The 15,345-nt window shown below is 42.5% G+C and overlaps 1 protein-coding gene across 1 annotated transcript; it reads right to left on the reverse strand.

Annotated features, from left to right (window-relative positions):
- Positions 1-1,546: 1,546 nt before the first annotated feature.
- Positions 1,547-15,286, reverse strand: LOC149298997 (protein ZNF365-like). Its single transcript, XM_089486816.1, has 4 exons — positions 14,574-15,286; positions 4,582-4,762; positions 2,356-2,393; positions 1,547-1,799 (listed from the first exon to the last, which is right to left on the reverse strand). The coding sequence occupies exons 1-4, from the start codon at positions 15,284-15,286 to the stop codon at positions 1,547-1,549; spliced, it is 1,185 nt and encodes a 394-aa protein (XP_089342942.1).
- Positions 15,287-15,345: the final 59 nt, after the last annotated feature.

The raw sequence follows: 15,345 nt of genomic DNA on the forward strand, positions 1-15,345 counted from the left end.
TCGTGCAGACGTGCCGGCAGCGGAGGTTGTTTACGCGCATCGCCGCAGCCGGTGAACGTCCGCACGATGCGTTTTACCTCTGCCCCCAAGACTTACCAAAGCAGACTCCCGATTGTCTTGCGGGGCCGGCGGGGGGACATCTACGCAATACGCGTATACAACTGAGTGTAGGCACCGGAAGTTGTATACACTTATTACGTAGATGTCCCCCTGCCGGCCCCGCAAGACAATCGGGAGTCTGCTCTGGTAAGTCGGGGGGACGGGACGGGTCTGAGTGGCAGCATATCTCAAGGGGGAGGGGAGGACAGAGTGGCAGCAAATCTCAGGGGTGGGGGGGACAGAGTGGCAGCATATCTATTACAAAACTTTTTCATTAAAAAAGCACCAAACTTTTAGGGTGCGGCCTATATTCCGGTGCGGCCTATATCCGAGCCAATACGGTATATATATAAAACTATCTTGTAACACTGGCATTATCTACTGAATGCTGAGTTGCCAAGAACCATGTCTTGTTTTTTTCCATCATTTTTATCCAGATTAGATTTTTTAATCTCCTGACAATATCTGGGAGTACTTCAGCAAGACCTTCATATATATTTCACTCTCTATGGTCCTCTGTGTGAAAATATAATAGTTATAATGTATTTTTATGGAAAAATAGCCAATACTGGTTCCTATATAATAATAATTTTGTTTCCTAAAGGTTTTGATATGTGAACTGCTAATATATATATATATATATATATATATATATATATATATATATGAATTTGAATGTATTTTTGTACAGAAAGCAGACTTAATGGTCTTAGACCAGGCCTGGACTAGCCACCTGGCGCATCAGGCAAATGCCTGGTGGGCTGCTGGCCAACAGCACCCCCTGCCGGATGGATATGCCTGGCTGCATACATAAGTATAAAAACATGTGGCCATGCATAACCCCCCGCAGCCTGCACTTATGTTACTGCCAGTCTGGCCCCGTCTTAGGCACAGTGTCACCTACATACTATCAGTTTTAAACCTCCTAATTTATGTATAGCATGCATTTTTCAACTTTATGTGCTCAAGCAGCTGGCGTTGTCTTAATGATTGATCAAAAAATGGATAAAAAATTTATTTTTATAGTACCATCATCACTGAGAAAAGAAGGTAGAATTTAACGAGTTTTCGTGCAAAGTGCAATGGATACAAACAGTCGCATCCTAACTGAACATACATGTGACTGATGCAACCGTGACAATTATATCTCATAGAATTTTTTACACATATACATATATTTATAGTGCATATCTAAAATAGCATTTTTGCATCTTTCTTTTTACACTTGCAGAACATTTATGGTACGTTAATAACTCATAAAAATAAACAATACAATTTACACACATTTAGTAGTCATTCTCTGTTTTTTTTTTTCTTTTTTTGATAAGTAATAGACATTGGCAAAATTCTACTACAATGGGTATATTAGTACAACTCTTACGGTTCAATAGCGATAAACCATTTATTAACTTATATATGTATATAATTATATTTTTATTGTAAAAACTCAGTATTGTTTATAAATATTGTGAGACAAACTTGGCTTCTTTGTCAACTTGGTTTTGTTAAAAACTTTTCTGCCAATTATTGATGGATCACCTTTCTTCTGTGACTTCCAAAGATCTCTAGAGCTGTCAGAAGTCTCATAGAGCAATTTCATTGGCTGTATCCCTATGCGGTTTATGTATGTTCGTCCTTTCTGGGCAGATTGAGGTTTCACGTCATGTGAATTACTAATAGGATGGCAACTGCATCGATTCCTGGGGAAAAAAATAAAGATTACTGTAAAAAAAGTATATAAATTGTTAGAAGTTTCTAATAAAACAATTACCTAACATACAAAATATGAAGATTTAAAAGCCCTATATACAAAGCTCAAGGCTGAGTTAAAGAAGACCTAGCTTATATAAAAGTGATGATAGGGCCTACTACAAATATTATTTTCATTTATATTGTGTCTGATTTTGCAAGGAAGTGTATAAATAAAAAATATATACTTCTAAAAAGGTAGCTAGAACAAATCACCAAAGAGGGACAGTGACTGATTAAAAAGAGGCAAATAACGTAACGGGAAACATTATTCATGTCCTGTGTACAGTAAGTTGGTTCGGCTGTTTCAGCTGGTATATACATAGGGAACATTTAATAAAAAAAAACCACACACATATATATAAAACATACACGCACATACATGTATACTATTACTATTTTTTTAGTACACTGAACTGGAAAATATAGTATTTGGGAACAGTGACAGTTCAGCTCAGTAGGGGATATAAAAAAGATCAAAATAAAGCATACATTAAATATACATACTGAGACTTGCTTTTCCTGCTAGCTGGAATGTGTCCAACCTTAATTAAGAAGAAAAACAAACTTTATAAAATAACTCAATATTGTTTCATTCTGAGTAACTCACTATAAAGATAATCAATTGTTTCTTACAGAAGGGGTTGCTCTTCAATTCTACAGACATATTTTAAGAAGTGAAGTGTTTTTTCATACATATGAGACTAGGTCAACAAAGGACAGGCTTGCTTTTAGTTTAAGCTTTCGTGAGTTCACACTCATAGTTTGAGTTTCAAGTCACTTGTGCCATTATAAAGCAAAATCGCCAAAAAGGTTGTTTTGATACTAGCATCCCAGATGTGAGGGATATTTCCACTGCACAAGAGAAGCAACAATCACAAGTGTACATTTTATACTTTCCTTGGCTTCATTAAAGAGGTATGGTTGGTATCTCTCAAGGCACAGTGATTAAAGCGGTCCACATCTGAACTTTTTTACTTTAAGTGATAATGTCTAAAACATTTAGAAGAATGCACCGATGTGTGTGAGATGAACTGAATCGAGAGCGGGACCTTTTTCACCCTGAAAGATGCCTACCACATCCCACATGGGCTGTCTGTTGACTTGTGCAGTGGAAACTTACTTGCACAGAGACATACACTAGTCCTACCTGTTCTCAGTAGAGCTGTCTCAGCCCTGCTTCTTCGAGACTCTGGGTCAGTTTCTTCTTTCTTTGGGAAGGCCACACCTACATCATGCTCCACCTCCTCCCTGCCCACTTTCCCCAGTCCCCTCCCACTTCAGGCTCTGGGCGGCTAGTCACGCCCCTTACAATATCACTCTTAGATGAACCCAGCACTGGAGCTTCCTGGAAGGATTACCAGATTTTTAATGTCCCTTACTTGGAAGGAAATAAGTATAAGCGGTTAAGATTCCCAGTAGAATTCTAGTACTTTCAGTCACCAATTTACTTCCTGTTCTTATTTTGTGAAGCATTTTCCATCCGAGACGAGGACATCAATGCTTTTATCACTATACAAAGAGCTTTTTCTTTGATATAATTCGCAAATCTATTTAAATAAGGGTATTTCACTGAAAAGGATTTTAAAATACACAATTTAACCTGGTAATTCACACTAATAAGCTAATCAGTGAGACTGTACAAATACATTTCTAATGCGTGAAAAAAAGCAAAGTCATTTGAATAATTGCAGATTTGACAACCTCTAAGCAAAACAGGAGGCAAATAAATAACAATTTTAGTTATTATATATATGTTTTTAAAGGACAAAGGCACAGGTTTGTAATCACTAGAGATGGTATATTGTGGCACACTGACTAATTGAATCCTGCTTGAATTGCAAACTTGGAAGTACAGAGATTTAAAAAAAATAATTTAAATGCAATTACAGGATAACATGCACCCAGCCAAGTGCTAAAAAACAAATCCAAAAATAAATAATTGGCTATATGCTTTTGGTATTACAGTTACCTTTTTTAGTAAGACATATTCTTATTCTTCAATAAAATAATTGGTTGGCTCTGACTATGTTAGAAATACAGCATGTGGCTGAGTGGATTAAATAAATACTATATACAGAATATACACACACGCATATATATATCAATGAAGTGTGAAACTTCTTCTAATCCAGGACTAGGCTGTTCAGTTACATGCAATTCTCATAATTACATGTTAAAAGGTAAGAAAGTGGCATAAACGATGAGTATTGTCTATAAAACGTGTTTTGAAGTTATCCTATCATAGAATGGTCTAATCAATTAATGGTCTAATCAATATTTCCCTTAAAATGCATTGTGCTGATCTGAGGAACCTTTACATCTTATATCTGCTGAATGTAACTGAATGTAACGCGATCGGCGGCTTTGCAGCATCCGGGGAGGAAAGCCTCAAAAAAATGGTCGCCAATGCACTGATTATCAAAGATCGTGGCGGCGGCCATCTAAACAGCTTAGGAAGCGATTGGCAAACAATCACCATATTTTATCTTTTTTTTTTTTTTTATAGTAAATTAGATATGATAAAAATAATGGTATCTAAAGAAAGCCCTGTTTGTCCTGAGAAAAAAAAATATAATGTGTGTTGGTTCACAAAATGAGAAAGAAGAAAATTACAGCTAAACAGCAACACTGAAAAATGTTGAAAATAGCCTTTGTCCCAAAATGTACTACGAGTATAGCAATGAAGATAAAAAACTATTTTATCCTAATAGTGAACAAAATAATAATTACCACAGGATTGCATGTTTTTGCTTGCATGTTTTTAATCTGTCGATTTTGATAATATTCCAATTGCTTTTCGGCAAATTCAACCCGTTGAAGGAGATTCTCAATAAATTGCTGAAGTCTTCTTTTTCCACGAAATTCCTTTTCAGCCGCTGCTTCCAGAAAATGGTTGATTGTAACAACTTCTCTGTAAGAGATAGATCATGTATAATACCTCTGTTATGCTAAATCACTGATGGTTTAGAAATGTAAAGTCTACAGACAATAAAGCGATATGGAACTTCATATGGAAAGAATTCATAGGTCCATAGGTGAAATTCAATATTCTGTAATTGACTGGAGAGTTTTCTTTTAAAGAAAAACTTTGCTTGATATTTGATCAACCATGTGGTATAAAAATTAATGAGAAAAATAACATTTGGAAATTAACAGTTAAACTCTGCCAGAATATTCTATATAAAATTGTAATGCTTCTGGACACTTTTAATTTGTTGCAGCTTTAAGACCAACGGGGCCAACATATTTGGTACACTGTAAGACTGGAAATAGAGAAGGGATGCTTTCTTTAAATTCCTATTCTGACCGCAGTCCATGGTACCAACTGTCTGGCACTAACTAAAAATATTCATGCATCCAAATACACATTCCAAGCACTGGGATGGGCCCTAATGAATTAATTTAAATGGGGCTGCCCAACATAGCTCTTTTGCATGATTATTAGTGCCACATATACTATAGATTTTAAATGCATTGGATTGTTTTTTCAAAATGTTTCAAAATGATTATAGTTTTTTTGTGTCTCAAGAGCTGCATATTACCGCATTTGCTCGATTATAAGACAACCCTATAGGAAAAATCTGAATATTAATTTAGGAAAAAAGAAAAGGCCTGAATATAAGATGACCCTATAGGAAAAGTTTTACTCGTAAATGTTAATTCATGTAAACTATGTAAACATTTTTTTTTTTGTTTTTATTTCCCTTTATTTTCCAACCTGCCCCCAGGCTTGTCACGCTGCCCCAAAAATCCCTTATACCCCCTATATGCCACTGTGCCCCATGATATTCTTTTTAACCCTCTATATGCCATTGTGCCCCATGATATGCCTTTTAACCCCCTATGTGCCACTCTGCCTCCAGAAATGCCTTATACCCCTATATGTCACGCTGGCATTTAGGGGGTTAAAAGCCATATTATGGGGCAGAATGGCATATAGGGAGGTATAAGGCATTTCAGGAGGCAGAGTAGTATATAGAGGGTTAAAAGGTATTTCTGGAGGCAGAGTGGCATAAAGGAGGTTAAAACGCATAACTAGAGGCAGAGTGGCATTAGGGGGGTTAAAAGGCATATCATAGAGCACTCTTCCTACAGAAATGCCTTATGCCCCCCATTTAACACTCCCCCCCCAAACTTACCAGTGCTTCTGACTCCCTGGTGTGTAGTCGGGGTAGCGGGTAGACGTCTACGCGATACGTGTAGGCAACTTCCACAGCAGCCGGAAGGAGGTGCCGTTAGCAGTGGGGGTTGTCTGCGTCCATCGCGCAGACACCCTCCGGCTGTCAGAGAGAATTCCCCGCAGCGGTGCTCTCCTCTCTGACAGCCGGGGAAGGTTATATAGTTATAGGTATAACAGTACGTTGCACATGTTTTACACATGTGTAAAAACTGCAGTAAAGTAAGAATGTTTTCAAAAATAGACAAAGTGCAAAGTGAGTGAACAGAAGAAAAATCTAATTCAAACCAATATTTGGTGTGACTGCCCTTTGCCTTAAAAAGTTTTCAAGGAATTCGGCAGGCTCATTGTTTCAAACATCTTGAAGAACTAACCACGGTTCTTCTGCAGTTTTAAGAAGCAACAGTTGCTTCTCTGTCTTCATGTAATCCCATACAGACTCGATGATGTTGAGATCAGGGCTATGTAAGGACCAAATCCCAACTATTTGCAGAAATGCTGCCCCAAACTTGCAGGGAACATCCACCATGCTTCACTGTTGCCTGCAAACGCTACTTTTTGAACAGCAATCCTGTCCTTTGGCGAACTGCCATCTGCTTCAGAAATATTTCTGACTCATCAGTCCCAGAGCATCCGCTGCAATTATTTTGCACCCCAGTGCCTGCGGTTTCGTAAATAGTTGAGTCACTTGGCCTTGTTTCTAAGTCAAGGGTATGGCTCTTTGGCCTCAAGTCTTCTGCCAATAATGGGCATCTTCGGATTGTAAAGGGAAGTAAGCATGATGTGTCTTTCATCTGTTTGGCTAACCACTACGTCTATTGTCTGTTTCTTTTTGCTTTTTCAAAAGAGTTTGGGCAGAACATCTGGAAATCTCTGTATGCCTTGGAAGTGTGTAACTGCCTTGTGTCTTGTTGCTGATCACAATCTTGCCAGGGTGTATGACTGTTGAGGCCAATTTTAGTCCTCCTACACAACTGTTTCTGTTTCACCTAATTATTGAGTTTAAACCTACAGTCCCAGTGACATCAGTCGGCGGTCCCACTGACAATACCCCTATTTAAAGGGGACCCAGAGGATTCGGGTGTTGACCCCGAAAAGCAGCGTTTCTCCTGGAGTTCTACGGGCCAAACCAGTAGAGTTCCCAGGCATATATGTGTGTATATATCACCTTCTTAGAATCATATCTACAAAATGTTCTACATATATGTACTCACTGGCCACTTTATTATGTACACCTGTTCAATAGCTAATCAGCCAATTACATGGCAGCAACTCAATGCATTTAGGCATGTACACGTGGTTAAGACAACTTGCTGAAGTTCAAACCGAGTATCACAATGGAGAAGAAAGGGGATTTAAGTGACTTTGAACGTGGCATGGTTGTTGGTGCCAGACAGGTTGGTCTGAGTATTTCAGAAACTGCTGAACCATCACTGTGGTCACGCACAACCATCTCTAGGGTTTACAGAGAATGGTCCGAAAAAGAGAAAATATCCAGTGAGTGGTGTGAAGAACCCTGTCTGATCTTCACTGTTATTATTATTATTATATTTATGTGTACCGTTTGAATGTGGCTGCGGCTCCAGCCTTCAAAGAGACGATCCTATAATCTGGCTGGGGCTCTTAATCAGCCAGCACAGCCCTGTCTGCCCAGACGGCACCCGCACTACAGGGGGGATAACACAGGTGGGGGAATCCATTGTATCCCTTAATCCCCTCACCTGATACATCCCCTGTATACCGATGGGATTTGTGAGGGGATGTGGCTGATGGGATTGAGGGTTGGGTTCGGTGCACAGTGAATGGAGATTGTATATAAGTTCTGTGTGTTTGTAATAAAGAGAGTTCTGTTTTTAACCTCAAAGCATAAAGTCCTGTCTCATGATTGAGGGAAGTGCTGGTCTGTGACTGCTTTCTTCGGACAGCCACAGCGTGTCCGCTTAATGGGAGAGGGAAGGAGCTGACGGGCGGATGTGTCCAGTCTGGGGCACAGGACGATCCGTCACATTGGTGGCAGCGGTGGGATCTACTCCTTCCAGACCAGAGCGGACCAAAGCAACTAGCCGCAGAACAAAGTTATACCCTGGCGAGGAAGAGCCAAACGGATCCACAGATGGAGTGGATTGAACAGTCACCGGGATGCGGGGTGACTTGGAGTGGAGTCGAGACCCTCGAATTGGAGACTCCAGTATGGGAGTTTGAGAGACGGACCCGAGCCTGGCTCGTGAGATGGAGAGCGGCCCTAGAAAAGTGGAGCGCCCACCAAGGTACACATCTGCCCACCCTAGAACAAACGAATCAGGGACCAGGTGAATGGGAGGCTCTACTTGTTCGGGGGACCTGCGTCTCCAGGTGAGGTTGCAGAGCTAGAGAGGCTGGTCCGACAGGAGATTGGGCTCGAAGAGGAGTACCGAGCCATATACTGGGAAGCCCGAGGCCCGCAGCGAAAATCCAGAAAGCCCCATTCTCCGGAAGGGATGGATGTTGGCGGGCCTAGCCTGTTGTGGGAGGCATTCGAGGAAAGGGGTGTCTTTGGCAATGTCAACATAGACCGATGGTGGGACTTTAGTGACAAGCGCCGGAGAGACCTGCCGCCCACTGCAACAAGTGAACTCAGCCAAGACCTTGAGAGACTAGTAGACAGAGAATGGTGCCTCGAGGCAGAATACTTGGCGCTATTCGAGGGGAGCTACGCCCTGCATTGTGAGCCGACAGATGTTACAGAGCGAGCTCAGGAGGCCGCTCACTGTAATTGGCAAGCCTCCGGACTTGAAGGTTCAGCCACTCTGCCCCTGGTATTGCAGCCAGACCCCGAAGAGGTGAAAGTGGGCAATCACTTTTGGGAGGAAGTCTTCCGGGCGATTATGGATCGCATGCAGTCGCCAGAATTTGAGGCAGCGGTCTATGGGTTTCCACTAGAGGCGGCAGAAGCGCCGACAACAGGGCAGAGGGACGCTGTTCTCTGCCCAGCACCATGCGCCCCTCCTACTCCGGCTGAAGCGTCGGCAGTGGGGCAGAGTGCCGCTGGCCTCTGCCCGCCCCACAGTGAAAGGTCCCTGCCTGCTAACAGAGACCCACCAGGGCAGTGCGACGCGATCCTCTGCCCAGCACCGCAAAATGCCAGACCGGCAGAAGAGCCGGCCACGGGGCAGAGTGCTGCTGGCCTCTGCTCATCCCCCAGTACAGTGTTCCCGCCGGCTAACGAGGACCAACCAGAAGTGCTGGCACGCGGAGAGAGAGTCGCTGACCTCTGTCCTGCACCAGCAATCCTCGGTCTGGCTGAAACGCCGGCAACAGGGCAGAGTGCTGCTGGCCTCTGCCCGCCCCACAGCGAAGGGTCCCCACCTGCTAGCAGGGAACCACCAGCGAAAGAGCTGGCCACAGGGCAGAGTGACGCTGTTCTCTGCCCAGCACCGTTCCCTGCACCAGCAGAAGCACTGGCAACCGGGCAGAGAGTCGCTGACCTTACACCCCCAATATCTGGCTCTCCCCAGCACGAGCATCCGGGAGGGGGCGCAGGCGGCGACCCTCCCCAGCGGCTGTCACCAATTATGGGAGGAAGGGCAACCGGCACTCCTCCCCAGCGGCATGGTCCAATGGGCAAAACGAGCCCCAGCTCGGAGAGCCAGGTAGGGGTAAGTGAAACTGCTGCTGCTGCTTTGGAGTGGGCTCTTGTTGTTAGGGTGGGGGAATGTGGAGCTGACTCGGGACAAGCCCATAGTCAGGGCAACCATGGGAGGGTTCCATCAGGTTGGGAGGGAGCTGAGTCTGGGCTGAGTGCCCAGAGGGGAAAGGAAGCCCTGGAGAAAGGTCTCCCATACCTGCAGAGGAGACTAAAGAGGGCTGCCCACTGGAGAGGCTTCTGGGCTGGCCTCTTACCCTTTGCCAGGCCTAGGAGCCTGGGTGACTGACATGGGGCTGCCAGGGTGCCCGAGAGGCCGCACGCCCGCTCTCCCTACCCCGCAGGACTAGAGACAGTAGAGGCCCGGTGATCCCCAAGCCGATCTGGCTGTGTCTGCTGGACGTTTGCACAAGAGGGGAGTAATGTGAAGAACCCTGTCTGATCTTCACTGTTATTATTATTATTAAATTTATGTGTACCCTGTTTGAAAGTGGCTGTAGCTCCAGCCTTCAAAGAGACGATCCTATAATCTGGCTGGGGCTCTTAATCAGCCAGCACAGACCTGTCTGCCCAGACGGCACCCGCACTACAGGGGGAATAACACAGGTGGGGGAAACCCATTGTATCCCTTAATCCCCTCACTTGATACATCCCCTGTATACCGATGGGATTTGTGAGGGGATGTGGCTGATGGGATTTTTGATGGGATGTGGCTGATGGGATTGGGGGTTGGGTTCGGTGCACAGTGAATGGAGATTGTATATAAGTTCTGTGTGTTTGTAATAAAGAGAGTTCTGTTTTTAACCTCAAAGCATGAAGTCCTGTCTCATGATTGAGGGAAGTGCTGGTCTGTGACTGCTTTCTTCGGACAGCCACAGCGAGTCCGCTTACTGGGAGAGGGAAGGAGCTGACGGGCGGATGTGTCCAGTCTGGGGCACAGGACGATCCGTCACAAGTGGCAGTTGTGTGGACAAAAAAGCCTTGTTGATGTCAGAGGTCAGGGAGAATGGGCAGACTGGTTCGAGATGACAGAAAGGCAACTGTAACTCAAATAACTAGTTTCAACAAAGGAATGCAGAATATCATCTCTGCACACACATCACGTCAAACCTTGAAGTAGATGGGTTACAGCAAAAGAAGACCACACCGGGTGCCACTCCTGTCAGCTAAGAACAGGAAACTGAGGCTACAATTCGCACAGGCTCACTAAACTCAGACAATGGAAGACTGAAAGAATGTTGCCTGATCTGATGAGTCTCGATTCCAGCTGCGACATTCAGATGGCAGGGTCAGACTTTGGAGTAAACAATATGAAAGCATGGATCCATCTCGCCTTGTATCAACAGTTCAGGCTGGTGGTGGTGGTATAATGGTGTGGGTGACATTTTCTTGGCACACTTTGGGTCCCTTAGTACCAATTGAGCATCATTTAAACGCGACAGCCTACCCGAGTATTGTTGCTGACAATGTCCATCCCTGTAGGACTACAGTGTACCCATCTTCTGATGACTACTTCCAGCAGGATAATGCAACAGGTCACAAAGCTCACATCATCTCAAACTGGTTTCTTGAACATGACAATGAGTTCACTGTACTCCAATGGTCTCTGCAGTCACCAGATCTCAATCCAATAGAGCACCTTTGGGATGCGGCGGAACGGGAGATTCACATCATGGATGTGCAGCCGACAAATCTGCAGCAACTGTGTGATGCCATCAAAATCTCCGAGGAATGTTTGCAGCACCTTGTAGAAAGCATGCCACGAAGAATGAAGGCAGTTCTGAAGGCAAAAGGGGGTCCAACCCGGTACTAGCAAGGAGTACCTAATAAAGTGGCCAGTGAGTGTACATACAAACACAGATCTAATGCTTTGATATATTGTCTATATTAATAGAAGCAGAAGTAAATACTACCATTAGATAAATCCCTGTGAGAGTGTTGTTTTTCTTTTTCTCATGGGTTTGTTCTCTGCATGTTTTTTTTTTCAATTCCCAGATGCTTTTACACATTTAAAGAACACATAAAATAACCATGCTTTGTTTCTTATTACATACAAGGACATATCCAATAGACAACTACAGAGAGACTGTGGATTTTTCAAGAAGAACTGTATTACCACTTATGCCACGTCATAATGAGTTCCAAGAAAGTGACTGTTCAAAGATAACTAAACACCAAGGAATCTGGAGCATGGGGGACAAGTCTAGGCATATAAGGGGGTATAATATATATCTGGGAGGCAGAGTGGCATATCAGGGAGGCAGAGTGGCATATAGGGGGGTATAAGGCATATCTGGGGGCAAATTGGAAAATAAAAGGAAATAAAAACAAAACAAAAAATGTTCTCAATGATATTTTTTATTAAATATGAAAAAATAGTTTACATGTGAATTAATATTTACTAGTAAAAAAAAATTCCTATAGGGTAGTCTTATATTTAGGCTTTCTTTTTTTCCTAAATATTGGGGGGTCGTCTTATAATCAGGGTCATCTTATAATCGAGCAAATATGGTAAGTCTGACATTGACAATATTTCGGCTAAAACATTAACTGATTTATTCACACAGTTAGCCAGTTATTTATGTAATAATATATGTTAGCTATATATCTGCACTGGAAAAAAGAAATACGATAAACCTGCTCTTAACCATGGTTACCATAACCATTTATTGTGAATATACTTTTAGAATCTGATAGAGATAATCCATCTTTGTCTTGTCTGACATATGGATTTCCTAAAATCCTATTATGCATCTGAAATTTGCTACACATCAGAGAAAGATTTTGAGACCCCTACCATATGGTTTACTATCAATAAAAGAAAATGTTCTGGAAGTTTTATTTCCACCAGGTGATATTTACAGAACACATCATAATCAGACAGACATCAAAGATTCTAGACATACCAGGCCAGTGCTGTTTATACATATATCTGCCATCAAAAGAATGCGAAATACAAAACAGACTAAAAATTATTAAATGCTCATTAAATTGATGTAGCTATGGTTCCAAAGCTCATATTAGCTTTCTGCATAGAGATATTGCATTGCATTTTTCATGTTCTGGTGGGACCCCACATTAATTACCCACACTTTCCTTTGCTTTGCATATGCTCACCTATGCATATTTTAGGCCTTTAAAAAAAGAGACATAAGTAATCTTTAGCTAGCCAACAGAAGTTACCAAATTTGCTTTTTTTCTTTTAATGGCTAACACATTACAGTTCTCTCTCTCTCTCTCTATATATATATATTCTGTATTGGCTCGATAGGCCGCACCCTAAAAGTTTGGTGCTATCTTAAGGAAAAAAAATATTTTAAAGAAAAAATGCACATTAGTGAAATAGTAAAACAGTATTTTATCTAATAAACAGGAATACCTGTATTGTAACATTTTTGGTATTTATTATGCAGTTAGTCAGGATATGTTATATATAAACAGAAATTTGTAAAGCCCCCTAGAAATGCCACTCTGTCCCCCCAGACATGCCAATGCCCCCCCCCCAGACTCCCTGGTACCTGGATCCATCTCTCTGGCAGCCTCCTGGCTGCTTTAGCTACAGAGGCAATCTCATTTAAAGGCAATCAACCCGGACATCCTCCAGAAACGGAGCTTCTTATGTAGATTAGGCTACTGATCTAAGAAGAAGGAGCAAAAGTGTGCTGGAAAATCTTGGGTTTCTAATTGGCCCCTGGAAGAATCTTATCCTTTTCTAATTGCAACACCAATGTAATGGATGTCAATAAATCTACTTCGACCACAGAAAAAAAAATGGGAGCACTAAGTCCCTCCGGAAACTTAACTGTACTCAGTAGCGTACCTAGCGGGGGCGGTCCGCACTGGGTCCCGCTCATCAGGGGGGGTGCCAACTTGCAGGCGCCGGGCACCCCTCCAGAGACAGACAGTAATGTCCGCCGCTGGAGGAGCAGGCTCGGTTGGGGAGATCAAGGATCTCCCTTGAACCGGCTTAAAATCACTCAAGGGAGCCGGAGGTCTATTAAAGACCTCCGATACCGCTCCCTTGCGATGCGCGTGGCAACTGCTGCTGTGCGCCGGGGTTTGTTGTCAGATCCCGGCGCACAACACTGAAGCCGCGCCCACCGCTGGTTCAGAGGGCACGGACGGAAGGAGACAGAAGACTGCTGTAAGGAGAAAGGTGAGGAAAGCATTCAGTGAGAGTGAGAAGAGAGGGGGAGGGGGGTAGATAGTGAGAAGGGAGGGGGGTAGATAGTGAGAAGTTGACAGCAATCACGCTCCTATCATGCCCAGTACATGCTAGAACCTGGGTATGCCTGGGCATGATAGGAGTGTGATTACTGTTAACAATCATACATATATATATTAATATTGTTATTAAATTTTTTTATCCTATTTTGGTGTGTTACTTACTTTAAATAAAAGTGTGAGATTTTTTTTTTATGGTGGGGCGTCATTCGGTTTCGGCCAGGTAAATGCTGCATTTTCGGTTTCAGTCCAGAATTCGTTTCAGTGCATCCCTACTACTAAGCCAGACAATGAAGTGGTAGGCCTACACCACATCAATGTTTGACTTAGTATATAGTGATAGTCGATATGCTGCACTATTGTCAGTCTGGCTCAATGTATAGTGGTAGGGATTACGCTGTACCACCGTCAATGTCTGCCTCAGTATATAGTGATAGGTGTTATGCTGTACCACCGTCATTGTCTGCCTCAGTATATATATATATATATATATATATATTAACCTTAAGTTACCTACTAGTGGCAGAATATTAGTTTTTTTTCCAGAAGCTAATGAAAGAGGTATAATGGGAAGAGTGAAAATAAGTTAGACAGGTAAGTATATATTAACATAAGCACAGTACTTAAAAGGACACACTGGAAACCTGATATATGCCTATTCATACTACGTTTGCATTCACTTTAAACATTAATACTTACTCTTCTTTCCTCTGGAGCTCTTGCTCAGATTCTGTCAGTCGTTGTCTAAGTATTGCAATCAGCTCAACAGCAACATCTACTTGTCGACTGAGCGCCCTTTCCCGATGCTGGACTTCTTGTTTCTTCTGGGAAAGTTGCAAGAACGCAGCACGGACTTCCAAGAGCTCTGATGTCTTTTCACAAAGCTCTTTATTAAGTTTGTCAATTTTCTTTTCTATTGTCTTATCAACGGTTTCAGCAATTTGGTTAAATGTCACTTTCCCTTGCAGTTCTAAATTTGGCTTAGTCCTGGTTGCAGGATATACACATACAGAATTGTGAACGTTTGTCGATTCATCAGAAAAATTACTCTTCATAAGCGGTGAAGGTCGTTCCGTTTCAGTGATTGCCTTGTTCTCATTTGTTTGATCACAATAAGTGGATGATGCTTTTTGCTTCAGACCATTGTAAGTGGAACCTATTTGTGTTTCATTTAAGGGTTCTATGGATAGTTTGGGATCAATCTCTTTTAAAGAACAAAACAGACCTGACTTCCCCAAAATATACCTTTCTTCATAGCTGTGCATATAATCCAGATGAGCCCTTAAAGAACACAGGCTTCTAAATCGTGAATTTTCTCCACATTGTGGGCAGCGGAAAGGCTTATAGACATTGTCATTTCTTAGGGTGTCCTGCCATGAGGACGTGGTTCCTTCGACGGTTTTCTGTTGCATCACACTCAATACCCTGCAAAACAAAAAACATTATTATTTAATGCTGCCTGATCTTACTT

The sequence above is a fragment of the Sceloporus occidentalis genome, unplaced genomic scaffold (assembly GCF_023333645.1).
Source record: "Sceloporus occidentalis isolate IW3139 unplaced genomic scaffold, rSceOcc1.0.p SCAF_30, whole genome shotgun sequence".
Lineage (NCBI taxonomy): Eukaryota > Metazoa > Chordata > Lepidosauria > Squamata > Phrynosomatidae > Sceloporus > Sceloporus occidentalis.

What these genes read in the sequence shown, in the direction of transcription:
- LOC149298997 (XM_089486816.1), bottom strand. Translation starts at nt 15,286, where the DNA reads ATGCAACAGAAAACCGTCGAAGGAACCACGTCCTCATGGCAGGACACC. An exon ending in CAAAAACATGCAATCCTGTG is followed by an intron (nt 2,394 to 4,581) that starts GTAATTATTATT and finishes TTCTTAATTAAG; the next exon opens with GTTGGACACATTCCAGCTAG. An exon ending in AGCAGGAAAAGCAAGTCTCA is followed by an intron (nt 1,800 to 2,355) that starts GTATGTATATTT and finishes TTTTTTCCCCAG; the next exon opens with GAATCGATGCAGTTGCCATC.